The following is a 25,551-nucleotide window of genomic DNA, read 5'->3' as shown; positions in this document are numbered from 1 at the left end:
GAGCAACTCATTAATTAAATTAATTGAAATGAGAATTGAAGGCTCCACTGTTCTCCCTTCTAACGGCTAGTAAGGTTTACACAAACCCATAAAGCTGAACCAGAAACCCGATCAGAACCATCCATTCTCAGTAATCCAACGGATCCTATTCAAAGATGGAGAATATGACCGTTGACGCCTAAGAGGCGTCCCTCCACTTCGCCCACATTTTATATACCACGCCGTTTAATGTGCGTCTCCTCTTCATCACTATTTCTGACAAGAACGACCAGAAAAGGTACAGAAAAAGATAATCTTGGAGAGAGAAAGAGGGAATTCTAGACAGAGAGAAGGGAGGGGCTGTTTGTGAATTGTGGCGATAGAAAACCCATAAGAAAGGAGAGGCGAACAGCGGTGATCTCCTGGTGTTTCTGTCGTCTTTCTTGGAGGGGTTCCCCAAATCGACGACCAAGAAGAAGGGTTGGAGAAAGAAGAGGAATCAGGTTCAGTGATGGCTTCTAGAGCTGTAGTTCCGGAGCAAGTTAGAGGTAGAACTGAGAATTAATGCTTATCTTTGAATGATATATTTTATTTCAATATTTTCTTTGTTGGTGTAAACTTTTTGGGCTCTCTGATCCATTTTTTGTTAGAATTTAAGGGTGTTTCAGTGTGATTCTTGAAGGAATTCTAGTGGGGTTTCTTTTTCTTTACAGTGCAAAGACTATCTTGCGGGTTGCTGAATTTTGTTTGTTTATTCCATTGCTATTCGTCTATTACTATCTATTGATGGTGAGAGCAGCTCTGTCTCATTTCTTGTTTTGAACTTTGGCTAAGATGAAATACTTCTTTATGACATGGAAAGCTTTTGATCCTACAAAATTCTTGCTCGTTTAAACATAAAAACAGTTGTCGATAAGTAGTTCTTTTTGTTTGCGGGGCTATTATTTTTGCCTCCCTCTTCCTTTGGGGGGAAAGAAAAGCAGAATGATTTTACTAACTGGGCTGCTGTAATTTGTGTGAAGAAAGAGCTCTAAAGATGATATTTACATATTATTGTAAAGAAATTATCTGAATAGTGTAGAAATATTTTCTCGAGGCCTCTTCATTTTGTTTTGTTCCGTAACATGCTTATATTCTGTTCATCAGGTTTGATCAATGCTTAAAAGTTCATAGGTTCAGCTTTCTTTCCATGTATTTCGCCGAGATTTAAATTGAGGTTTATGCATGAATTTCCTGTAATAGTTCATGATCCGTTGATATTAATTCGTACCAGGCATTTCGTTAATTATTCTTGGATTTGCTGCGTATATACTTGTTTTGTGATCCTTACATAAGAACAGAGTTCTAGACTTTTGTTTGGGCTATCAACATTCCCTTTTCTTGATAATTTTCTTCTCCTGGGGATAGACTAGAATTGTTGACTTCCTGGATTCCTCTGTGTTCTGATCTGAATTATTACAAGATACAATGTTTAGTTTCATTTGATGCATAATTACACCTTGGGACTTCTGTTTCTTGGATTTGCTTTGGTGTTATCCCTCTCTTGATATTGATTTATTCTCTTACGAGGGACATTTTAACTTGAATTCTTGACAACTTGTCCCAGTTTTATCAGCAAAGTTATGATTAGTCTTCTTGTATTTGATCAGTTGGAGGAGGGAAGCAAAAGAACGGTCACGCCGAAGGCAGAAATAGGCGAGTTCTCGGAGATATTGGGAACTTCGTAACTGCACCAGCTGTTGAGGGGAAGCCTCAGATCGCCCGCCCCATAACAAGGTTTTCACTTCTCTACACACACACACATGTGTGTGTGTTTGTGTGTTCTTGTTTTGTTTAAAGAAAAAAGTAACAAAGAATTTACCATCATTTCTGATTTCAGGAGTTTTGGCGCACAATTGCTGGCAAATGCACAAGCAGCAAAAGAGAAAAACAACAGCAAGGTTAAAGAAAAAAAATAGAAAGGACTCCAATTGATCGGAGCTTCTCAACGTTGTTTTTTTAATTTTCTTGAGTATTGGTGAGATAACAAAATTTTGCAATAACTATGCAGAAACCACTGGCAGAAAATGTTAATGATTTGGCCGGAAAAGATGGTGCTGTGAAACCCGCCGTGCCTCATAAGAAGGAATCCTTGAAGCCGAAGAAGGAGGCTGTAATTGTAATCAGTCCGGACGAAGATGAAAGCTGCAAGAGTGGACGGAAACTAAGAGAAGGATCATCAAAAAAGCCCAACAAAACTCTCACCTCTGTCCTCACTGCACGAAGCAAGGTTTCGATACCTTCTTTGTCTTACTACAATATAAATTCAAGAACAATATTCGATTTATATATTTTACTGTAGTTGTTTGAATGTTAATTTTTTCCAATTTTCTCAGGCTGCTTGTGGAGTTACCAAGAAACCAAAGGATCTAATAGTAGACATCGATGCAGCAGATGTTGATAATGAATTGTCAGCCGTGGAGTATGTTGAGGATATCTACAATTTCTATAAGCTAACAGAGGTCTGCGGGCTCACTAGCCACTCTAATTGTGCTTGTTTACTCTGATCATGTAGGCGTCTGATGTATTTTCATTCTCCTTGTTCAGGGCGATGGGCGAGTGCACGATTACATAGACGCGCAGCCGGAAATGAACTCAAAAATGAGAGCCATTCTCGTCGACTGGCTGATTGAAGTCCACAAGAAGTTTGAACTGATGCCTGAGAGTCTCTACCTTACAGTTAATATAGTGGATCGGTTCCTTTCGGTGAAAACTGTTCCAAGAAGGGAACTTCAATTGGTAGGGATTAGCTCGATGCTAATCGCTTGCAAATATGAAGAGATATGGGCGCCGGAGGTATATATGATGTTAAATATTTGCTCGATCAAATGTGAAATAGGCTCGTGTTTGCAAATAAAGTTAACCAAGTTTTCGATCTTTATCAGGTCAACGACTTCATAGCTATATCGGACAATGCTTATGTCAGAGAGCAAGTGCTTCTCATGGAGAAAGCAATTCTTGGGAAACTAGAGTGGTATCTAACAGTTCCAACTCCATACGTCTTTCTCGTACGATACATTAAAGCTTCTCTTCCATCTGATAAAGAGGTATTTTATGGTTGTTGCAATGTAATTTCCAGTTGAAGTAGCTGAATGTGAGTGGCTTATTCATTTATTTGTCGACGATGCAGATGGAGAACATGACATTTTTCTTTGCTGAACTTGGTTTGATGAACTACTCTGCCGTCATACCGTATTGTCCCTCCATGCTTGCTGCTTCTGCTGTATACGCTGCACGTTGCACTCTTAACCGGATTCCCCTATGGACTGAAACTCTGAATCACCACACCGGCTACTCTGAGGATCAGCTGATGTACGTAAATTGATCCAAATAACTATAGACACTACACACCCCTTAAGTTATTACAAGAGAAGAATCCCTCGATTTAGGAAATTCAATTACTTCAACTAAATTTTTCAGGAACGTCGGTGTAATTATTCCTTATTACATATTTGTTACAGTTTATATACTAAAACTCTTGTCTGTATTGATGTAACAGGGAGTGTGCAAGGCTTTTGGTGAGCTTCCACTCCGGTGCTGGAGAAAACAAGCTGAAAGCAGTTTTGAGAAAATACTCAAACCCGGAAAGGGGTGCTGTTGCTTTGTTTCCACCAGCAAGAAGCCTTCTCCCAATCTGCTGCTGATGTTGCGAAGACAACAAAAGGTGTGTCCGCGTCCCCTTTGAGTTGTTTCAGACGGGCGCTATGTATTGTTCAGACAAGACAAATGACATATAGTATCAGTTTGAGATTATAATTAGGCTGTCAATGATCTCTTTCTGCTATCAGGCCAACTTACTTATGTTGGGTTTTTGTGTATTTTCCGAGGATTGAATTGTCAAGAAAGTTTGGTAGAAATGCATTTTGATTTGTTCATAATTCCTTTGTTTAAAGCCACATTTGGAAATTCAAAGTCCCTTTCACAAATACAATTTTTGATACGGCTGTGTTTGGATTGAAGGATTGGAATAAAAACTTTTAAATTCATAGTAACAAATATTATGGTCTTGTAACTTGTACTTTGGACTATATTTTGTGTTATCGTAATAAATTTCTAAAATTCTTTAATATGAAGTTATTTGAAATATTTTTTTTAAAAAATATTTGTTCGAATCTATTTTTTTTTTTATTTAAGTGTTTTTTGAGAAGTTAGTAACATGTTTGGTGAAAAGCAACTGATTTTTTTTCACTTTCTAAAATGCAGTTTTATTACAAGTTCATTTAATGATATCACTAAACATTGAAATAAATTTGAACAAATGCATCAGCATTCAGCAACTACATATCTTAATCATAGTGAGTCAAAGTCTATATAGATAAGGTAGTTTAATTGGGATAATTTCACTTTTAGTACTCTAACATATTCATATTTTATTTTTGGCACCATAAGTTTTCAAATTAAAATAAATGATTTATGTAAAAAATAGAGATAGTGTGTATGAACGAGTGTATGTATAATCAACGATAAGAATGATATAATTCCTCGGCTCGAAAAAGCTCTCCTCGTCCTTGTCCTCGTCGCCCCCAATCCAATTAATCGCCTCTCTTCTTCCCCACCAATAATTCCGACCACCATACAAATTTTACAACCAAATTTGGACCAAAAACCCTAACCAACTTTCCCTCTCTCTCTCTCTCTCTCTAAAACCCAATTCCCTCATTTTCTTCTTTACCTCTCTCCAATTCCAATGCGTTTCCCCTGATATCAGAGAAGAAGAATATTACGAAAATCTGGGCCTCGGAAAATGTCAGAAACACCCGAAAAGAATCCGAGCCAGAATCCGTTGATTTCCCCTACGAGCTCCCGCTCCGTAACCGAGACGATAAACGGCTCGCACCGCTTCGTGATCCAGGGATACTCTCTGGCCAAAGGCATGGGCGTTGGCAAACACATAGCCAGCGATGAGTTTACCGTTGGAGGCTATAAATGGGCGATTTACTTTTACCCCGACGGTAAGAATCCTGAGGATAATTCCACTTACGTATCGGTTTTCATTGCGTTGGCGAGCGAGGGCACCGACGTCAGGGCGTTGTTTGAGTTGACTCTTGTTGACCAGAGCGGGAAAGGGAAGCATAAAGTGCATAGCCATTTCGATAGATCGCTTGAGAGTGGTCCGTACACGCTTAAATACCGTGGCAGCATGTGGTAACGTCTTTCTTATCCTGTTCAATTTCTGTTTTTTGATGCACTTAGATTTTGTGCGAGGAAAAGTTTCCCCTTTTTTTTGGGTCCGCAGGCTCTTTATGAATATTCAAACTGAATGCTGTAATTTACATGCTTCGTGCTAATGTGGATGTGTTTCTCTTGAAAATGGGGGACAATCTTTATGAATTCATTTCAGGAATGATCTTACCATGTTTAGTCTGGAAATTAGAAGAGAATTATGTTACCTTTTCGTTGACTTTGTTCTTTTTCCTCCATATAAGGGGAAGTTACATGTTTGGTGAGTATAGTTGAAGAATTTGCTAATGTTAGGTGATCAATTTATGATTTGGAACTGGAGAGTTTTATGGGATCTATTGTTGTTATTTTCCAGTAAGGTCATTTTTTGATTTCTGTTGAATGAAACAATAGTGGAATTCAAGATGAATTAAGTCCAACAATCTGCCATGACTCGGTAATAAGAGCAAATTTATTGATTAGCATATAGAGATGAGGCAGTATAACTTAGATAATATGAATTTTACTAGAGGAAAAAATCGTAGAAATAACTTTTTAACTTACTAAGATGAGATTATTAGAGATTGTGATTGAAATGCATTTCCTAGAACTTTTCTAGTAGCCATACTGAGTTTTATTGCGATTGGTATGCTTGTGGCGGACAACCAGTAAGAGAATTTAAGTGTTGAGATACACTTGAACTAAGATTTGTAAGTTATGTTATCGTATAATACGCAACATACGCTTCCAGTTGGTAAGAAAGCAACATCGTATTTCTTACTGCCCATGCTAATAAGACCCTTTGGGTAAGGAGAAGATGGGTTCCCACTTTTTCATTGTATGAGACCTGGAGGTATATTGGCTCTATATTATATCCTTTTGAGCTTCAAGCCTTCAACTATTTCTTTATGCTTTATTTAAGTGTTGCAATTAGTGTGCCATCACTGCTATGAATGATTTGGTAATGTGGGATGTCTAAGAAATGACTATACTAAAGTTGAGATATGCGAATAGGAAAAGACTGTCTTCTACTGACATCAAACATGTATTCACTAGCTGACTAATTATATCTAACTTAGTTGTTCTGGACAATATTTTTTGCATATTAAGTATGCTCTTCGAAGGTAAGGGATATGTTTGCTAGTGTAGTTGAAGAAATCTATGGAATAATGAGATAAAGTATCTTCATATTTTAACAATTGGAGTTGCTCTCTATTCTTAACTGCTGTATGATCAAAACTTTTAGTTTATATGCTTTATGGTCACACGACAATTTGCTTATGTGAAATCACCACTGTAGGTCTAGCTATTATATATGAGTAGGAGATGTAGAATAATTTGGATAAACAGGTTGCCTGTGAGGTCTAATTGGACCTATTTGACCAAAAGACACCTTTCGGGGGCAACTTTTATTGAATTAACTGCATCTTTTTTTTATTTAACTTAGCAAATTAACAAGATTCAATGTACTTTAATTTGAAGAAGATACTTGCAACTTGCAACATTTCGGTGGAGATCGAGCCCTCTCCATTTATGATTGTTTTGTGACTGTTGTAAGCATCAATATGGTGAAGAAATGTCAGCTAAGCAAACCCATAAAATATCTTATTTGTGAAGTTAAATCCAATTGATAATGCATGATGTTTATTTTATATTTTGCAATTAGTTTATGTACAATCTCTGGTAACCATTTTTTGGGTCAATTTGATAATTTCTTATCAATATACCTTAGAACGCTCTGAGTCATTACATGCCTTGTGCATTATGAACAAGCAATCCCGAAATAACTAGTATGGTTTTTATAACATTGAAATTCTGGCAGAACTTTTGCCTTCATTTTTTAATTTATTCCATCTTCTGTTGATTATTTTGCATATTGTTTGTTGTGGGGCATGCATGATAATATTTGGTTCGTTCTGCTGCTTTTGGATGAAGAAGTGATTGAATTAAAACAAACACTGAATATGGGAGGTAGTCATTGCAATAGGTACAGACTGAGTACGCCCCAATTGCAATAGTTTTTAGAACTACAAATAGATCTCGTGGCTGTTCTTTGGTTTATCTTCTTCTGATCCAAACCCAACCCCTACTATTTCTTTTTAATATTTTTGGGAGGCGATTCCCACATCCAACGGGTTCGCAGGCCAGGGGGGTTGAAAATTTTGAACCACCATCAAATCTTGTCTACTAGTTTTTAGCAAGTTATATGTGTTGTTATGATATCAAATATAATCATGAATTGTTAGCATTTCATATTTCTCAAAATATTTCTCCCCATTTTTTTATTTAGCACAATATTGGTTAGATTCTGTTTGATATGATTTTGTAGACTGAGCACCCGTAAAAAGCAATAATTTACTAGTTTCCAGAAATTAGAGGTCTGTCATACTTTTTTTTTTTAAAGACAGATGAAAATATATTTATTATAGAATATTACAATTTTAAAGTTTTAAAAGAAATTTAAGAGAAATACTTGTATAATCAGAGTATAGTAGCATCTTCAGTCATAATATTATTAAAATAATATTTTTTTTATCAATATTTAAAAATAAAAAAAAATATTTTGATTGACTAAAAGGAAATAAATATGATGAGAGCCATTTAGGACCCATTAGAAACCATATAGGACTTGTGATCTAGTTGGACTTAATTAAACACACAGCCCACATTGAAGTCATGATTATGGTTACATCTTTCATCAATTGCAAGATATCATTACTAATGAGATTTGATTGACTAATAAAATTAAACATGATAAAAACCCATTTAGGACCCCTATAATATCCACGATATAGTTGAAATTTAATTAAACACAACCCATGTTGGACACAAGTTAAAAAATCTTAAACGCAACCCACCCCGGAACTAGGTCGGTTGGGTTGGAACCATGAGTTTCAACCCATATTGCCACCACTAGTCCTAGGTGTTGGCGAACCTTGCGCAACCCCTGACTCACAAAAACCTTTGGCTGGTTAGTTCCTGAGGTGCTAGCCTTGCCCAACCCTGACTTGTTGCCATCAGTGATGAATTAAGTAATTCTAGTCCAATGGTTCTACTGGTTATGGAATTTATACAAGGGCAAACTAAAGTTGGGTTACTTGGGTAGTACCTTAGTGTATTATAGATTTGAAGCTTTTGGGTGGGTTTCGGGTGAGAAATACTATAAGTTCATATTTTTGCCTTTGTGGCATGTTATGATTAATCTTCTCAATTACAGATTTTTATGGTTATAACTTATAACTGAAAATGCTGTTAATGCGTGCATCTGTGTGTTGCAAGTTTGTAGATTGTAAATATTCTGATTCATGTCAAGGTTTACTAAAATGGATCTCTGGAAGAAATGTAATGAGTACAAGTACAGAGATAAACATGTTTAAAATGCATCTCTGTGTACAGAGATACTCGGAATAAAAGATAATGAGTACATCTGGAAGCATGTGGTATTTCGTTGACAAATTGGAAACAGACATTATTTTAGTGAAGAGGCTTTGATATCTGATTTTCTCTCTTTTGTATGTGGAGTAGATAATAATCACTATAAATGTTTATTTGAATTCAAAAATAATTGTCTTAGGGTAGTAAACTGGTTTTTGTAAACTATCTTTGTTATTTAATAACTTAGCAATTTATTCTTATTATCACTTTTATGATGATATATATTCCAGTATAATTGCAATTAGTGACTAGCATTCAACAGACAATGCAACCCAGAATTAAAATCTTTTGACAAGTTTTTTTGTTCATATGGTGCAGTTAGGTTGGTATACAGTCTAAGAGAAACTAAAAGATCAGTTGCTGTTAATTTCTATGCGAAGTTATGCTTGTGCTTATCTAGATAACTAAGTTAAATGAATTTCTCTGGTGAATTTTAGATAGCCTTTAACCGGTTCTTATGCAGTCCAAATTTATGATGCATGCAGTAAAACGAGAAGTTCTGGATGTATCTTCTCTTTTCAAATTTGCAACTCTTCAAATCTCTTTTAAATAGTTTAAGAAATAGTGTTGCCCTATTGCCTTGCCAAAAAATAATTTTCATTTCTTGTTTTTCCCAAAAACTTAAACACAGGGGATATAAGCGTTTTTTCAGGAGAGCCATGCTTGAAACTTCAGACTATCTTAAAGATGATTGCTTGAAGATCAACTGTACCGTTGGGGTCGTAGTTTCTGCCATCGATTGTTCAAGATTACACTCAATTCAGGTTCCAGATTCTGATATTGGGTCAGATTTTGGTACGCTGCTGGAAAATATGGAAGGTTCTGATATTATTTTTAATGTGGCTGGGGAGAAATTTCATGCCCACAAGTTGGTATTAGCTGCCCGTTCCTCCATATTTCTTTCAGAACTTTTTGAAGGATTGGACAGTGATGAGCAAGAGATTATGGTACCGGACATGGAACCTAAAGTTTTTGAGGTTAGTAGATTTTGTGTTTTGATCCGCTCTTAGGTCTGTCAGAATAAATACATAGTTCTTTAAATTGCTAACACCTGTTTTGGTTAATTTCTAGCTAATGCAACATTTTCCTTTTAGATTGACAAAATAAATGAATTTTTTCTTTTCTTGATTGGACGAGCATACTGAAGTTTCATGATCTGTGACAGGCGATGCTGCACTTTATATATAGAGATGCCTTAGTTGAAGATGAGCTGGTAGCATCGAGCTCTTCTTCATCTCCCTTGATAACTGACACGTTAACTGCAAAGTTGCTGGCAGCAGCTGATCGTTATGATTTAGCAAGACTGAGACGGGTGTGCGAATCTCGTCTTTGCAAGTATATATCTGTAAATTCTGTTGCACAAACACTTGCTTTGGCAGAACGTTTTCATGCTGCAGAATTGAAAGCTATTTGTCTTAGATTTGCTGCTGAGAACCTAGCAGGTATATGAGATGTGACCAGTTTAAACATTTATTGTTTATTGTTCGACGAAGAAGAGATTCTACTTGGGTGTTCTATTGAACTTGCCCCAGGGTGGTGATGAGAAATTGGTGACAGACTCTTGTCAGAGCTGACACCCGAATATGTTTGTTTGTCTTGCTCATGATATCTCAACATGCTTCTGGCTGGCAATAACAGCAACAGAAATTGACATGTTAGTGTAATAATGCAGTTTCAGATGAACTAAACTATCTGGTCCTGGCTTGGCAAAAGTTTCAGGTTTTGTTGATACGTGGTACATGTTCTTGGTGTACCTTGTTTGATTCATTAACCTATGTCATTGACATCATCGCACTATCCTTATTGTAATGATAGTATCATGAGTGAACTGGCAGATATGCTTAGTTGAAATTTTGATTTTTTTGTATTTTTCTTAAGACCGAGGTATTTTGGGAAGGTTTCTGTAAGATCCTGTAAATATGATGGAAACCTGTAAGATTTGTTCATAAGACAATTGATTTCTTTCGCCTAATCATGTAAATTGATATAGTGATAAGAATTATTTTACGTGTGTAGACTCCGATACTGTATTGCTAATAAAGCTCTTCTGTGAGTTCGTTTTATTGAAAGATGTACCAAATATCAGAACTTGGAATGATTTTCATGATATCTTTGTAGGTGGGGACTTCCCTATAATTCCAAAAGAAGTGTATAGAAACTTTCAGTGTGGTTAATTGGGTAGCATGAGACTGCTCTACTTTTTAGAAAAAGGTTAAATCTGTAAGGTCATCAATCTAGTGCTTCACCTTACATGTTTGCACAATGTTGGTGTTTCTTATGTTAAAGAAAGGTCTATCTATGACATCTCTCCTTTATTATTCTGTTGCAGCTGTTATGCGCTCAGATGGCTTTGAATATCTTAAAGAAAGTTGCCCAGCTCTGCAGTCCGAGATTTTGAAGACTGTGGCTGGCTGCGATGAGGATTGTAGCAGTGGTAGCAAGTCTCGAAGTGTTTGGGCCCAGCTCTCTGATGGTGGTGATACGGGTGGCAGGAGGGTAAGGCAACGGACTTGATAGGTAACTGATGCTTGTTCTTCTCTGTAATGAATATCATGTAACAAATACCTTCGAATTGTGTAAAAGGAAGTGTTTCATAGTTGAAATTTGACAAATGAAAGTCGAAATGCAACGGAAATTAATTGCATTGTTTTAGATTTTTTGTAATGTTTTGTGATTAAGCTCTTTTTCAGTAGATCCATCTTAGATATGGAATTCATCCATAACAATTATGTACCTCAGACGCTGCAAAATGCCTAAGATGGATTGTTTTCATCTTGTGGAAAATATGGTTTGCTTTTGCTGCTGCTGCTGCTTCTACACTGCAATTCACTATCTTTTCTGATTTACTTCTCCTTATGCTGCTGCTCTATCCCCTGCCTCCCTGTTTCTGGGTGATTGATTCATATTCAGTAAAAACAGGCAAACCTGTTGGAATCCACATGCAAAAACAACAGGTTTTTCATTTTTACCAGTCATGATGTTTGGCATGATACTCGTGCTACGTTTGTCGTAGTGTCATGCTAAGTTCTCAGCACTGGTCAAGGTGCACAAGAATCATTTCACTGCAATTGGCACATTGTTCACCTTTGCAAAGCTACATTGATGTTGGTCTCAGCCAGCCATTTCCTGAGGTCATTTAGATTGTATAAGCCGTTCAACACATTCAAGTAAGGTGTTACTTTGCTTTACAGATGCCCAATTCTAATCCAAGAGTCTGATAATAGTTATTTTTTTGGTTGAATAACTCAACCCGAACAACCTAATTAAATATAGTATAATTAATACGGGATATATTCTTTTTTTAATTTTGTCACCCAAATAACGAATGTCACAAAGTAAATGAGTATTATGAGGTCTAAGTGGCTCACACCTCGAGATTTTTTGGCTGCAAGAAACTCTGCTGTTCTTGGCACAACATGTCTTCATTCATCTATTTGCCCTTTGTTTTATGTTCCTCAAACCTTTTTTTTTTTTTTTCCCTTGTGAAGACCAAAATTTCCAAAATAAGTTAATACTCCAAAAATCTTGAATTGGAGAAAGAATAAGTCATAGGGAAAAAAGAAAAATTGAAGTTTTAAATTTTACTTGTAGTAAGAAAATCGAAAAACATAATAAATTCTACAATTCAACGGAGGAACAAAAATTGTTCTGAGTTAATGCTTTTATTGTTTTGATAATTCTTTTAAAATTTCTATTTCAAACTTATTCATATTATATATAGTGTTGAAAATTAAAGTTTTGGTCCGAGAAGAATGAAAAATACTGACAAATTCAATTTCTATTTAAAGATATATACTTTATTGTAGTATTTTGAAAGTTCTGAATAAGCAATTTGGCAAAATGTGTATTTGTATTCTTGTTAAAAAATTTAATGTGATGTAAGTAGATTAATATTGTATAATTTATTATTCTAGAGAAGATTTATTTTCATGCTCAAGTTCAATTCAAAATATGGTTTGTTTTAGCAATGTATTATTAGATGCTAGTTAAAAATAATGTACATATATTTGGTATTTTAAATAAAATATTATATTTTTCTATATGAGATGTGCTTGGATATGCTAAAGATATGTTGGATTTTGTCAAATTTATTTTATAACTTAACTTTAAAATAACTTAGAGTTAGATTAACTAACTTGATTACAACTTATTGCATCATTATTAGTACAACTATTTCTCAAAATAATTACAAATACGATTTCATTGTTTGAAAAATTACAAATGCATTCCTCAAATAAAAATTAATAAAATATACTGATTAAATATTTTCTCATTAAAATATTTTTGCTTATTTGTTCATTTTCTTTCTTCAGATCGGCTTATCGTGGTACATAGACATTTAAATTTCAAACGAACATATATCTGCCTATTTTGTTAACATATTATTTAAGAACGGAAGAACAAAAAAAAAATGAAAATTATGCCTCACGCTTTAATTCTACTAGTTTTGACTTGAATGTTGAACAACCATCACATCTTGAATTGTGAACTTCGGCATCAATACAAAACCAAAGATAAAATTCCGCCAACTAAAAAAAGGCATGCGACTCTCTCGCAACACATACAAAATGTGCAAATGTCAGTTTGCCTATACATCCCAACCAAGTATCAGGATTTGTTCACAATTTATTAAGCCCATTGCTTCCTAGTATTCTAGACACAGCCTAGAGAACCTTTTGCAGCACAAGAAACCATGTTGAATAAAGGTTGTGCCCAAAGGCAATTCAAGTTTGATCGTTCATTCCATGATGTGAAAATGATTAGACGGTAGACATCGCATTCCAAGCACAAGAATCATGCCCACAACATTGAGGTGCTGAAGTAGCGGAAGTTTCCGTTTGCTTGCAATCCCTACTCAGATCATCAACCAGAAGGGTCCCTATAGCATCTTTCAACAAGGAATGGTCCATGGTGGGTCCTTCGCTCAGACTATAACAATCAGAGGCAGGCAACAGATCTGGCCTGCTGAAGATCATATTGTTTGTTGTCTCGGCCTTATTGTCAGATTGCATGGTTTCTTCAAGTTTACATCCTTCAATCCAAAAAAGGCATTGCATTAACATAACCTAACCAAAAGAAAGAGAAGGAAAACATAAGATAGAGGAGTTAAATCTCCGGACCTGGTATTGTCTCTACAGATTGGGGTTCATCAAATGAATTCCCATTGGTGGGTGTACTCTCACTGAATATTGACGAAGAAGAATGACCTAAAGGAGTGGTTGACTCGCCATATGCTTCCCAGTCCGTCTCGTGGAAATATTGAGATGAAGTATCCATTATATCGACGAGCATATCTGCCAGATGTGAGCTGTACTTTGGCTGTTTCATAGTTTGTGATTCATACAGTACAGCATCCAATAGGCCACTGTTTCTGGGTGGATGATCGTATGACAGAGTATGTTCAGTTGGAGGTGTTTGGATCAAAGTATCAACAGACTCAAGGTTAGGCAATGGGGAAGAGGGTGATCCCCAACCGCCGACTTGAGTTTGGAGTGAAGGGAGCTCCAACTTCATTGCCCAATCAGGCTCCGAAGAAGAAGGATTGCCATTTAGAATGGCATGGCTGCCAGAAAGAACACTTGAAAATGATGTATGGTCATATGCAGAAGAGTTTATAAAAGATTGAGCAATCTGCATAGGACCATCATTTTGATATTGACTCCTGCCTGGGATGGAATTGCCCATTGTGGCACACAAACCTGGGAACAATGGTTCTGACCCTCGAAGCCGCTTGGATGGATGAATTGTTGAGAGCAAAGACTTATTTGGGTAAGAAGGGGGAAGACCTTGTGCCAGCAGGCTACTTGCAGGAACATCAAGCAAGCCAGTAGCTGGAATATCAAGAAGTGCTGGTGGATACAACTGCTGATTCAGTTCCAAGTTCTTGAATTCGACAGCTGGAATCTCAAAGTTGTTTACAGGCATGAAGTCTGGATAATGTGAATCCCCAGATGAGAAACTACTTATATCATCACTTTGTTGGTTCTCTTTTGACGGCCTTAAACTGATATCAGGTGGATAGATAGGTAAGCCTGCACGCTGTCTTCTCTTGATTCTAGTGTTCCAATAGTTTTTTATCTCGTTATCTGTGCGGCCAGGCAACTAAAATAGCAAACAAAGAGACATAATGAGGACAAGAAGTTGACCTGCCGAAGTTTGTTTAGTGCCATAGCTCTTCTAGAGGTGTGAAGTTAAGATACACCATATATAATGTCAGTATAAAACCTATATCACACATTAGAACTGACTATTTGGATGACAATAGAAAACCACACACACACTATAAAAGCCACATATTTGAATGACACCATGGAACTTTCTTGTCACATAATCAGAATCCAAGCAGGTTCCGTAGAAAGGCAGTTGCTCTCAGATGATAAAACTGACATTTTAAGGCAAGCGCGAAAACACCGCATCATAAGGGACCATTGTAAATAGTCAATCATCGTAAAGATGACTGCCAAAATATATAAATAAACAGCATATATTTATCTAATGAGTAACCTGGACTATAAACTGTAAAGCACAACTTTATTGAGCATATCATTTCCTCACTTAGAATGGCCACGTTATTATCTGACAAAGTCAAACACATAACACATGCACATAACAACTGCGTTTCATCTCAGAAAAGCATAGCTTGCACACTAGTAACAGTTTAGTCGTTTTAATTCCAAATAAACATTTTCAATCCACTTAATGCACATTTTAGGACAAGATAAAACACTTACCAATATGGGGTTCTATATTTCATGAGATGCAAGAAAAGTTTGAAGCAGAATATCTCAAACCAGCTCAGATACAGCACGTCGCTCTAAATATACTGTACTCTGATCATCATTTTATGGTGGCATGAAAAGAGCTGATTTTTAGAATTGACAATTGATTTTTATGGAAAGAGGATCCTACTTTTGTAAATTTCAATCTGAAGCATCACGGTAGGATACCTTCTTACACAGATTCCACTATGACAACGTTCCCATAAAATGTTTCAGAATCTCATTTGCAGGAAACAGAAATTTAAGAAACGGAATGAATGCAACAAATAGTTTACAAATGAAAAACACAATCACTAAATGAGAAGGGAGTGAAAGAGAGATGCACACCTCAGCAGCCATTCGAGCCCATTTATTTCCCATCTTGGCATGAAGTTCAATGATAAGACGCTCCTCCTCCGGACTAAATGCACCTTTCTTCAGATCTGGTCTAAGGTGATTTGCCCACCTCAAGCGACAACTTTTTCCACAGCGGGCAAGCCCTGAATGCTTCTGAACTGCATTCCAGTTTCCCTCCCCATGTTTGGTGACATATTCAACCAAAATTGCATCCTCTGCAGAAGTCCAGGGACCTTTCTTCAAAGGACCATGCCCACCTACATATCCTCCACTGTTAGCATCATCAGCAGCTGGTGAATCTACACCATTCTTGGGCATACTCCTTTCATTGCTTTCACTTGTCATGCTCATTGCCTAATTTGATAATAAACAAAGAAATGAATTTGTAGAACACATGATACACAAAGAAACTGCGTACTCATACCAAAACAGCAAAAGTGCAACATCAAATAAATATGGGATCTCACTTATAAAAGAGGAGCTCTTATCAAATCTGGAATATAAAAACAGACTTGAGCAAGATGCAGTATTAAAGAACTACAACAAGGAGTTTATGCATTATAACATAAAGTGGCCTCAAGGATCAAGAACATAAAGGAGACAGCACACAAAAAATTCTGAATTCTTTCACAGATAAATGATGTTTCCCAAGAGATCAATGTAACCCTTTAAACTTTCAGATGTCACGTCATCAAACTCAAACGACGGAAACCCGGCAACTATCATGTAACTCTTGTAGTGATCCTCCCACTAACCATTACGAGTCAGGCTTACTAAAGATGTAAGAGAACAAACTAAAGTGTTTAGGTAAACAACATTGTGCAACCGAGGCAAAGTTGACTAACAGAGAATCCAGAGCACATCTCCACTGATTTCTGCAATTCAAAACACAAAAATATCCACTGAAGATTCTAACAATCCAACAGTGAGCACCATCATAGATCCACCAATTACTGAGTGATAGCACAAATATCAAGCATGATGATTTGACTATTGGTTGAAAGGTCACACTTATGTTTCCCAAACTATCAGTATGGAAAAAGTTCAATGCTGGTTTCCAATTGCTGCTAGCCCGCTGCCCTGAAGACTTAATATGGAATATGCATAAAGACTAACAAGTATGAACAAGCCACTAATTCTTTATTTCAGCAACCGGAAGCATAATCCTCAAAGACATTGCACACAAAACAAAGCTTCATGTAGTTTGTCAAAAACACGAAACCATTATTGAATGAGTGGAACAAGCCACTAATTCTTTATTTCAGCAACCGGAAGCATAATCCTCAAAGACATTGCACACAAAACAAAGCTTCATGTAGTTTGTCAAAAACACGAAAACCATTATTGAATGAGTGGAACCTACAACACAAATTCTCTGAATGCATATAATTCAGTTCTACGAAGGAACAAATATAGAGTAAACAACAAGCATAAAGTTCCTAACTTAAGATCAATCGGGCCCAAAAATCTTAAAGCCAGAGCAGCACTAGACAGTTGAATAATTTGTCTGTAGATAATCCGAATCCCTATTCACCAAAAATAGCATCGATTCAGGCAGTCACAAAAGCATGCGCATGCAAAAGCATTAACTGAAATCAAAAGAACCATAATTTAATCAATACGGTCTCAGTTGCATCCCCTACCTCAGAAGACTGTAGAAGGAAATGCAACGCACTACTGCTGCAACAAGTGATCAGTCCCTCAAAAGCTTATGATGATATCCAAGAGCCCGGATTTCTGCTCTTGGAAGAATATACTTTTTAATATCAGAAGAAGAAAAAACTAAGAAAATAAGTCAAAAAATTCCAAACCCAAATTGTACTGACAAACACAAATGTAAATAAAACCAGCTGAAATTTTTTTGACGGGCAAACAAAATGAGAACAATGTGAATTCAAGAACCCAAAAAAGGTTTGATATTCTTGTTTTGTTTTTATGGTTTAGAAGAACCAGATAGAAAAATCAAGAAAGTCCGAGAAGCCCTATTTTTTGATCAGTGAAGAATAGATGAAACCAAGATCCACTTATTTAGATATATATATATAGAGAGAGAGAGAGAGAGTTGTGAGCTAATGGGATGTGAAATTCGAAAAGAAAAAAAAAATGAATCCAAAATAGAGAATTAGATGGCAAGAGAAGAACGAGAGAGATTCGAGGAATGATCAACACCTCATTTCATAGATTCATTTGCTGTAGCAAAAAAACACACACAAGCACCAACAAACAGTAACTCCACTCCACCCCACCTTCACTTTTTTGTAGACATTTTCCATGCTTATGTGTTCAAAGAGTTCCCCACCTCCACCGTACTCCACCCCCCCCCCCCCCAACACCCCCCTCTCTCCCCCCTCAGTGTGTGTGCTGTTATGAGAGAGAAAACGAAGAGCGAGAGAGAGAGAGAAAATGAACTGAAAACCAGAAGCCAGACTGCCCCAAACTCTGATATTTATATGAGACGAGGGTAGGGTGGGTGGTGGCGGTCGTCGTCGTGAGATTTTATTCTATTTTTCCAATTTATTGGAAAATTGACAATTAAAAATAGTGTTATGTTGACTCAATTAATACCAACGAATAATTTAATTAAATAATTATAAATTTTATTTTATTTTTATCTATATAAAGACTATATTTATATGTAAGCTTTAAATACTATAAAATTGTCATAATTTTCTTGGATTATTATTATTAATTTGGAGGATTAGGGTTTTATTAATTTAATTATATATATGGTTATTAATTAACAAATCTAATGATTGTTTATAATTAGATTGTGTTTAAATTAGGGAAAACATAGTTACAAATTTCAAATTCCCAATACTATAATCTTCAATTACTATAAATTTTAAACCAAAATTAAAAGTTATGAATTTCATATACACAATACAATAATATTCGATTACTATAATTTAAATTCACAATACTATAATGTTTAATTACTATAAATTTTAAATTAAAATCAGAGTTACCAATTTCAACATATTCAATTACTAGAAATCTTAATTCAAATTAGATTTTTTTTAAAAAATAAAATTGATGAACTATTACTACAATCATCAATATTAAATATAATTATATAAAAAATACTAACAACGATAACAACCATATATTATTTAGCAATATCATATAATTATATCTAATCAATGGGTCCAATTAAACTCAGTCTCATGGACTAATTGAAATTAGAGCGACAAATCTCAATATTACTATAAAGTTCAATTATTATGAATCTTAAATTGAACTATTGTTTTTATCATTTTGATGTCTTGAAATTTAAATAAATGAAATATATTAATAAAAAAATAAAAATAAAACAAGTTAGGTTCGGACGAACCCGTAGTGGCTACCCCTTAGTGGGAACCTAACCGTCATGGTATATTTATTTCACAAAAGCTCATTGACGACGATACCCAATTTGGTCATTACAGTCCCACCAATATAATACATCCACGTAAAGTGACAAGCTCCACAACTTTCATTTAATTAAGTATTATGGATCAACTGTTGTACGTTATCTCATAATACACCCACACAAAATAACAAACTGTATATTTTCAATAAAATCGAACTCGTGACGTTCAAGTGAAAAAATAAATACTTGACTATTAAAAAATCAGGTTAATGGTAATATTAGTATGAGTAGACTATAAAAAAATAATAAAGGGGTTGAGTTCAACAATAAGATATTTTTTTTTTAAATATAGTGACAACAATATATTTGGAAAAATGAAGGGTGAATAGAATATGGAAAATTTGAATAATTAAATTGGTCTTGTTCACAGGGGTCAACATAGGTGGATTGACATGACTGGAAAGTGCAATTAGGACAACCTTTGAAATATTGACTTTTTTATTTTATGCCTTATTCAATATTTTGTATAAATTATTAAAAATATGGTTAATTTTTTTTTCAACAGCTACTTTTCATTAAATGATAATAATTTACGAACAATATTTTATTTCAATCACACCGTTTTAATTTCATATATATTACATGTACTTTTTACAAGTATAAACATATTAATAGGGTATTTCTATCAATAAATTATATGAAATACTGAATAATGGATAAAATTAAAAGTTTATGTAATTTTTTTTATTGAGTTCATCATTTTCCTTCCAAACCCGAGCAGAAGGGTCACAATTGTAATTTCAAAAATTGTGTTGGTAAAAATCCTATTTCTTCAGGTATTTTTATTTGTACAACTTCAAATTTGATGATCAGAGTGTCTGTCCACTTCAAATTTTGCTCATAATTCCCATGTATAGTTGCTTCTATATTTGGCTTTCCCAAGTTTGAAGCAAAGTGTGTGGCAATAGTCTTTTTACATGCATCATCATATTCCTTTTGTCATAATTATCAAAAAAAAAAAAAAAAACACCTATGTGTGGATATGGAACTTTTCACTAGAAAATATATACATATAGATCTTGTTTTATTAATTTTTATATGATTAAATCCTAATTTTTAGCAATAACAAGTTAATTGTAGGAATTATGAATGCTACACAAGGGACAAATACAATAGTCCCTGAAGGGTTTGCAGAGTGTCACTTGTACCTTTTTAATTTTGTAACAAAATAGAAAAAGATTTGAAAAGATCGAAGAAGTTTTTATTGTTATTACAAAAAAATTGCATAAATATGTCACGTATGGAACATAAGTACATATATATCGACTAGATTATGAGTGAGATTGGACCTGACGAGTGATTGAAAATGATGAATATTTTAATTATAAATTATTATTATTATTATTAAAAATCTAGAATCAAATAATTTGGGAAGAATTAAAGAATGTATATCAAATGGATAAAGTTTATGTATATCCTTATTTTATGGGTCGAAATAATTAATAAATAAAAGGCCATTTTTAATAAATTAATCAAGAAAATGAGGATTGGGTAAATTTGTGATTGTAATAAGTGCAGGGGTAATAAGTGTAATTATGAGAAAATAAAATGGACGTACCAGAGCCGACCAGCCACAAGAAATAGATTGCCCTAATTTTTATCTTTGAAGTTCGAAACCTCCCAAAATTGTGAAGCAAAAAGCTGAATTTCCTCTCACAAATAAAATTTTCCTTCAATTTTAGTGTTCTGCGAGGCTTAAAATCTCGTCGGGTTTTCAGTTTTTGAGGTATTTCTGCTCAATCTCAGTCACACCCCAATTTTGCTGTTCCGGATATCCTCGTTTTATTTGATTTCTTCTTCGTTTCTCTTTTTTTCTAAAGAAAGTTCATCTAAAGTCTACAATTGGGTTTCTCCCTTATCTTTCATAGCAATCCTGGAGAATAGTTCATTCTAATCCTCATCTGGTTCGTGCTTGTTATCATTTTGATCTTTTATTACTCAGGTGACTCAATTTTTTCTTGCTTTGTACTATCCATCGATCCAGGGCTGAATAATTTGGCTAACTTCTGGTCTTTTGGGGTGTGATTGAATTGGGTTTTTTTCGTATGTCTTCTGGGTTTTCCCAATTTTCACTTTTGTATACTCCTGAATTCTTGATTGTAGAATTGAGTGATAATTCTGAAGTTATCTAAGGTCGGGTTTGGAGTTTTTTTTTTTTGCGTTTGAATATCGAAATCAAAGATCAAGAAAGAATTATATGGCATTTGAATGCCATCAGGATACAGAAATTGGTTTAAAAGACACTTTGTGGAATTGCTTTGATAATCCGCAAACTCAAAAACCCAACTCAGATCAAGTTGTTTTGATTAATAACAGAAAAGCTGAATCATTAGGGACTGAGAATCTGCAGAACGAGTCAAAATCAAATCTCAAAATTGGGATACCTTTCACTGAAGTTTTGTCAAATCATTGCCGTTCGCTCGGTGATCTTCCTCCAGCAGTGATATCTGAAATTCTTAATTTCCTTGACCCAAAAGGACTTGGTATTGTGTCTTGTGTCAATACATTTTTGTATAGGCTTGCTTCCGAGCACCATGTGTGGCAGGAGTTCTACTATGAGAGGTGGGGCCATCCAGTTACTGCAGTCAATTTGGGCCCAGGATATTCAGATGAGAAGTCATGGAAGGAACTGTTTGTGGAGAGGGAGTTTCGGAGCAAAACTTATTTGGGGCGTTATACCATCGAGACACTGTCTGGGCACACCGAAGCTGTTAGGACTGTTTTTGTGTTGGTATCTCGAAAGCTTGTGTTCACCTCGGGATATGATCAGGTGGTAAGAATGTGGGACATGGAAGAAGGTTTGTCAATTGCATCATCCCGACCTCTTGGCTGCACAATTCGTGCAGTTGCAGCTGATACAAGGCTTTTGGTTGCCGGGGGTACTGATGGTTTCATACATGGCTGGAAGGTGGAGGATGGGAACCCTAACTTGTTTGATCTTAGGGGGCCTCATAATCAGAATATGGAATTTCGAGTTTGGGAACATGAGGGTCCCATAACTTGTCTTGCATTAGATTCTAGTAAGATGTACAGTGGTTCATGGGACATGACCATTCGTGTTTGGGATCGTTCTTCTTTGAAATGTCTGAAGGTCCTTGTGCATAATGATTGGGTTTGGAGCCTTGTACCTCATGATACTACAATTGGGAGTACAGCAGGTTCAGGTGTTTACATTTGGGACACTGATTCCGGAACTCAGCTTGCTGTAACTAATAGTGCTCATGTTGGTAACACGTATGCTTTGGCACGAAGTCACACGGGGAAGCTTTTGTTTACCGGCGGAGAAAATGGTTCTATACACATGTTTGAGATCACCAGAAATGTTAAGTGCAATATGCGGAAGATTGCAACTTGGATTCCACACACTGGGCCTGTTTATTCTCTTGCATTTGAGTTCCCTTGGCTGGTTTCAGCTTCCAGTGACGGGAAGATTTCACTTATTGATGTCAGAAAATTGTTGAAGACAAGCAGACATTCTTCAACTCAAAACACCTTTAAGGGTAACTATTTGGATCAAAAGAATGTTGAACCCCCACAGAGAATGCTACATGGGTTTGGCTCCAATTTGTTCTCAGTGGCCATTGGCTCTGATCGGATTATCTGTGGTGGTGAAGAAGGTGTCATCAGGATCTGGAACTTCTCACAAGCTCTTGAGATTGAGCAGAGAGTCCGGAGTTTGAGGGGTATAAGGCTCGAAAACCGGATGAGGCGTCGCAAGCTCCAAACAGAAATGAGTGCTAAAGGTAGTCAAGGTGGGCAGTGTTCAGTTGCTGCAAAGAAGAACCAGATGAGCAGCGATAAGAATAGCTGGCACAACAAGCGTAGAGTAAATGGGAAGCTGAAAGCATAATCGTAGATTCTAGTTTCTGATGGTTATACACCCTATCATTTTAGTCTAATTGGCTATCTATGTATGAAAGCATAGTCTAGTTGCCTTTTGTAGTTTTCAGCTTCTTGCTTACACCAATGTTAAGATTTCAAACAGAATGTCTGATTGTTCTCTTTCCGTTGTTCCTTTTAACAACGATTAACATTTCTGTGTATGCTTTGTCTTGGCTCCTACTGTCTACTTGTGGCTTTGAAAGTTTGGCAACTGTCTTGAGGCATATGTTTGTATGATTTGGATCGAGGTTCTGATAGTTAATGCCTGATGTCTGGTAAATTCATTTTCTTAAGTTGTTTTTGCAGTGTGATACATATTGTCACTTTTCTTCAAAGTTGTGATTCTGAATGAGTGCCAAGTTTGAAGCACTTGCATTCATGGGGTGATTCAATGCACAAAAGCTTACTCAAAAGACAAAAGAAAGAAAGAAACAAAGAAAGCAGAGAAAGAACGAAAATCAAAACTGTTAAAAGTATGCCAACTGCAAAGGTTATTAGTTATCAACTAATGCGGTTGGTTGGTCTTCATCTTCGCTCCGGTTCTTTAGTCGTGTCTTCTTTCTACATCCAAAGATTGTTGGGACAGTGTAACTTAAGAGTCATACATTCAGAGTGGTTTGTTCTGTCTAAACTGAGGTTCACCTATAAAAGAACTAACAAGATAATGCGTGCATTCTTTAATTAATAGGGGAAGTTGGGAACTGCAAAGCCAACAACCTTATGTAGCATGACATCTTTGATTATCATACAGACAGGATATTTGTGCTGAATTTCTACTTATCTCATCTCTCTGTAAAATCTGCTTCTCTCTTTTACATGGCTCAGTGGGTTCACGAACTTCATTTTCCTGAACTAGACATTCCTATAACTATTCACAAAGTAGAACCCATCTTGTCTACTTCTAACATACCAACAAACAACAAAGACAGTCTCTATCTCTCCAATCTTGATGACATGGTTGGAGTGCGTGTTTTCACTCCAACGGTGTATTTTTACCAGTCAAAAGGTTTGAACTCCCATATTGAACCTGCCGTTCAAATACTTAAAGATGCTCTTAGGAGTGTCTTAGTGCCTTATTATCCTTTCACTGGTAGACTAAGGGAGACGAAGAACGGGAAGCTGGAAATTTTCTTTGGGCCTGATCAAGGTGCTCTTCTGGTTGAGGCGCATTCTGATGTAGCCTTAGCAGATCTTGGAGATTTATCAGTCCCAAATCCTGCCTGGATAAAGCTGATATACAGGTTCCCTAATGAAGAAGAGTACAAAGTTGTTGACATGCCATTGGTGATAGCCCAGGTGACCAAATTCAGCTGTGGTGGATTCAGCCTTGGTTTGAGAATCTGCCATTGTCTCTGCGATGGCCTTGGAGCAATGCAGTTTCTCAGTGCCTGGGCTGAAACAGCGAAAGCCGGCTCGTTGGTGTTGAATCCTAAGCCCTGTTGGGATCGGGAGATCTTTCTTCCCCGTGATCCTCCCAAGATCGAGTTCTCACACACTGAGTTCAAGAGAATCGATGAAGGCTCAACCCTGACAATGAACCTTTGGCAAGGAAAACCAGTTCAGAAATGCTACAGGATAAGCCGAGAGTTCCAAGCCCGTCTGAAGAAAGCGGTACAAGCAGATGGAGAATTTTCCTACACAACCTTTGATGCAATGGCAGCTCATGTGTGGAGATCCTGGGTGAAAGCACTGGATGTCAAGCCTCTAGATTACGAGCTTCGTCTTACTTTTTCTGTCAATGCTCGTGCAAAGCTCAAGAATCCGAGTCTAAACAATGGGTTTTATGGCAATGCCTTGTGCGTTGCGTGCACAACAAGCACCGTGTCAAGGCTTGTCGATGGATGCCTAGCTGAGACGGCCCGCTTGGTGCATGAGGCTCGGTTAGGCGTCTCCGAGGATTATCTGAGATCTACAATCGACTACATCGATCTGCATAGGCCAAAGAGGCTGGAGTTTGGTGGGAAACTGACAATAACACAATGGACTCGGTTTTCGATATACGAATCGGCTGATTTTGGTTGGGGGAAGCCAATATATGCCGGCCCAATCGACCTGACTCCCACACCACAAGTGTGTGTGTTCCTGCCTGAAGGAGGAGAGACTGAAGGCAGTGGAGCAATGGTGCTCTGCATATGCTTGCCGGAATGTGCTTGTCATAGATTTAGAGAGTTGTTATTGTCTCATGGATTCAAGTGACAGTTTCTTAACTGCAAAAGTTCAACCATATTATTGCCTGTAACCTGAAATTTTACTTCAGATAAGAATGTACTTGAATCAGATTCCGTGTTCCAGTTTATTTTCTTGAACTCGAGCTGAAATCAGGAGTAGATGAAACTAGGACAAGTAAAAGGCAAATAGTGTGATTTTGAGCAGTCTGATCAATGTTGGCTTGTCAAGCACAGAAATTATGAGTTAACTACACAAAAATAGGAGTCACAAGATTGACAACCCCAAAACCGCCATTTCCAAATTTTAACACCCTTTATGAAGAACCCAAGATTCATTACTTCTGCATATTCATTTCCTCCAATC

At 36.3% G+C, this 25,551-nt stretch overlaps 5 protein-coding genes across 8 annotated transcripts; 4 read left to right on the top strand and 1 right to left on the bottom strand.

The window, feature by feature from the left end:
• The first annotated feature begins 232 nt into the window (after positions 1-232).
• Positions 233-3,896, top strand: LOC105163744 (G2/mitotic-specific cyclin S13-7). Its single transcript, XM_011082193.2, has 9 exons — positions 233-527; positions 1,629-1,755; positions 1,859-1,919; positions 2,030-2,248; positions 2,355-2,480; positions 2,566-2,814; positions 2,904-3,065; positions 3,149-3,330; positions 3,518-3,896. Exons 1-9 carry the CDS (start codon positions 491-493, stop codon positions 3,660-3,662), a joined length of 1,308 nt encoding a protein of 435 aa, XP_011080495.1. The 5' UTR covers positions 233-490; the 3' UTR covers positions 3,663-3,896.
• Positions 3,897-4,469: 573 nt separating this feature from the next.
• LOC105163745 (BTB/POZ and MATH domain-containing protein 4) lies at positions 4,470-11,419 on the top strand. Its single transcript, XM_011082194.3, has 4 exons — positions 4,470-5,163; positions 9,245-9,590; positions 9,779-10,055; positions 10,943-11,419. Exons 1-4 carry the CDS (start codon positions 4,763-4,765, stop codon positions 11,125-11,127), a joined length of 1,209 nt encoding a protein of 402 aa, XP_011080496.1. The 5' UTR covers positions 4,470-4,762; the 3' UTR covers positions 11,128-11,419.
• A 1,603-nt stretch (positions 11,420-13,022) lies between these two features.
• On the bottom strand, positions 13,023-18,056 carry LOC105163746 (transcription factor GAMYB). Of its 4 annotated transcripts, none has more exons than XM_011082196.3 (5): positions 17,898-18,056; positions 17,372-17,465; positions 15,720-16,082; positions 13,734-14,715; positions 13,023-13,645 (listed from the first exon to the last, which is right to left on the bottom strand). In XM_011082196.3, exons 3-5 carry the CDS (start codon positions 16,077-16,079, stop codon positions 13,374-13,376), a joined length of 1,614 nt encoding a protein of 537 aa, XP_011080498.1. In that variant the 5' UTR covers positions 16,080-16,082; positions 17,372-17,465; positions 17,898-18,056; the 3' UTR covers positions 13,023-13,373. The 4 variants fall into 4 exon arrangements, with proteins under 4 accessions (XP_011080498.1, XP_011080499.1, XP_020549969.1 ...); XM_011082197.3 differs by having other exon boundaries at positions 17,975-18,044; XM_020694310.2 differs by having other exon boundaries at positions 17,372-18,056.
• Positions 18,057-20,706: 2,650 nt separating this feature from the next.
• On the top strand, positions 20,707-23,180 carry LOC105163747 (F-box/WD-40 repeat-containing protein At5g21040). Its single transcript, XM_011082198.3, has one exon. The coding sequence runs from the start codon at positions 21,335-21,337 to the stop codon at positions 22,985-22,987; it is 1,653 nt and encodes a 550-aa protein (XP_011080500.1). The 5' UTR covers positions 20,707-21,334; the 3' UTR covers positions 22,988-23,180.
• Positions 23,181-23,754: 574 nt separating this feature from the next.
• On the top strand, positions 23,755-25,264 carry LOC105163749 (HXXXD-type acyl-transferase family protein). Its single transcript, XM_011082199.3, has one exon. The coding sequence runs from the start codon at positions 23,836-23,838 to the stop codon at positions 25,213-25,215; it is 1,380 nt and encodes a 459-aa protein (XP_011080501.1). The 5' UTR covers positions 23,755-23,835; the 3' UTR covers positions 25,216-25,264.
• Positions 25,265-25,551: the final 287 nt, after the last annotated feature.

The sequence above is a fragment of the Sesamum indicum genome, linkage group LG6 (genome assembly GCF_026168435.1).
Source record: "Sesamum indicum cultivar Baizhima isolate 11 linkage group LG6, ASM2616843v1, whole genome shotgun sequence".
Taxonomy (NCBI): Eukaryota; Viridiplantae; Streptophyta; class Magnoliopsida; order Lamiales; family Pedaliaceae; genus Sesamum; species Sesamum indicum.
Note: the sequence above shows the minus strand (reverse complement) of the source record. Positions and strands in the feature narration are given on the sequence as shown.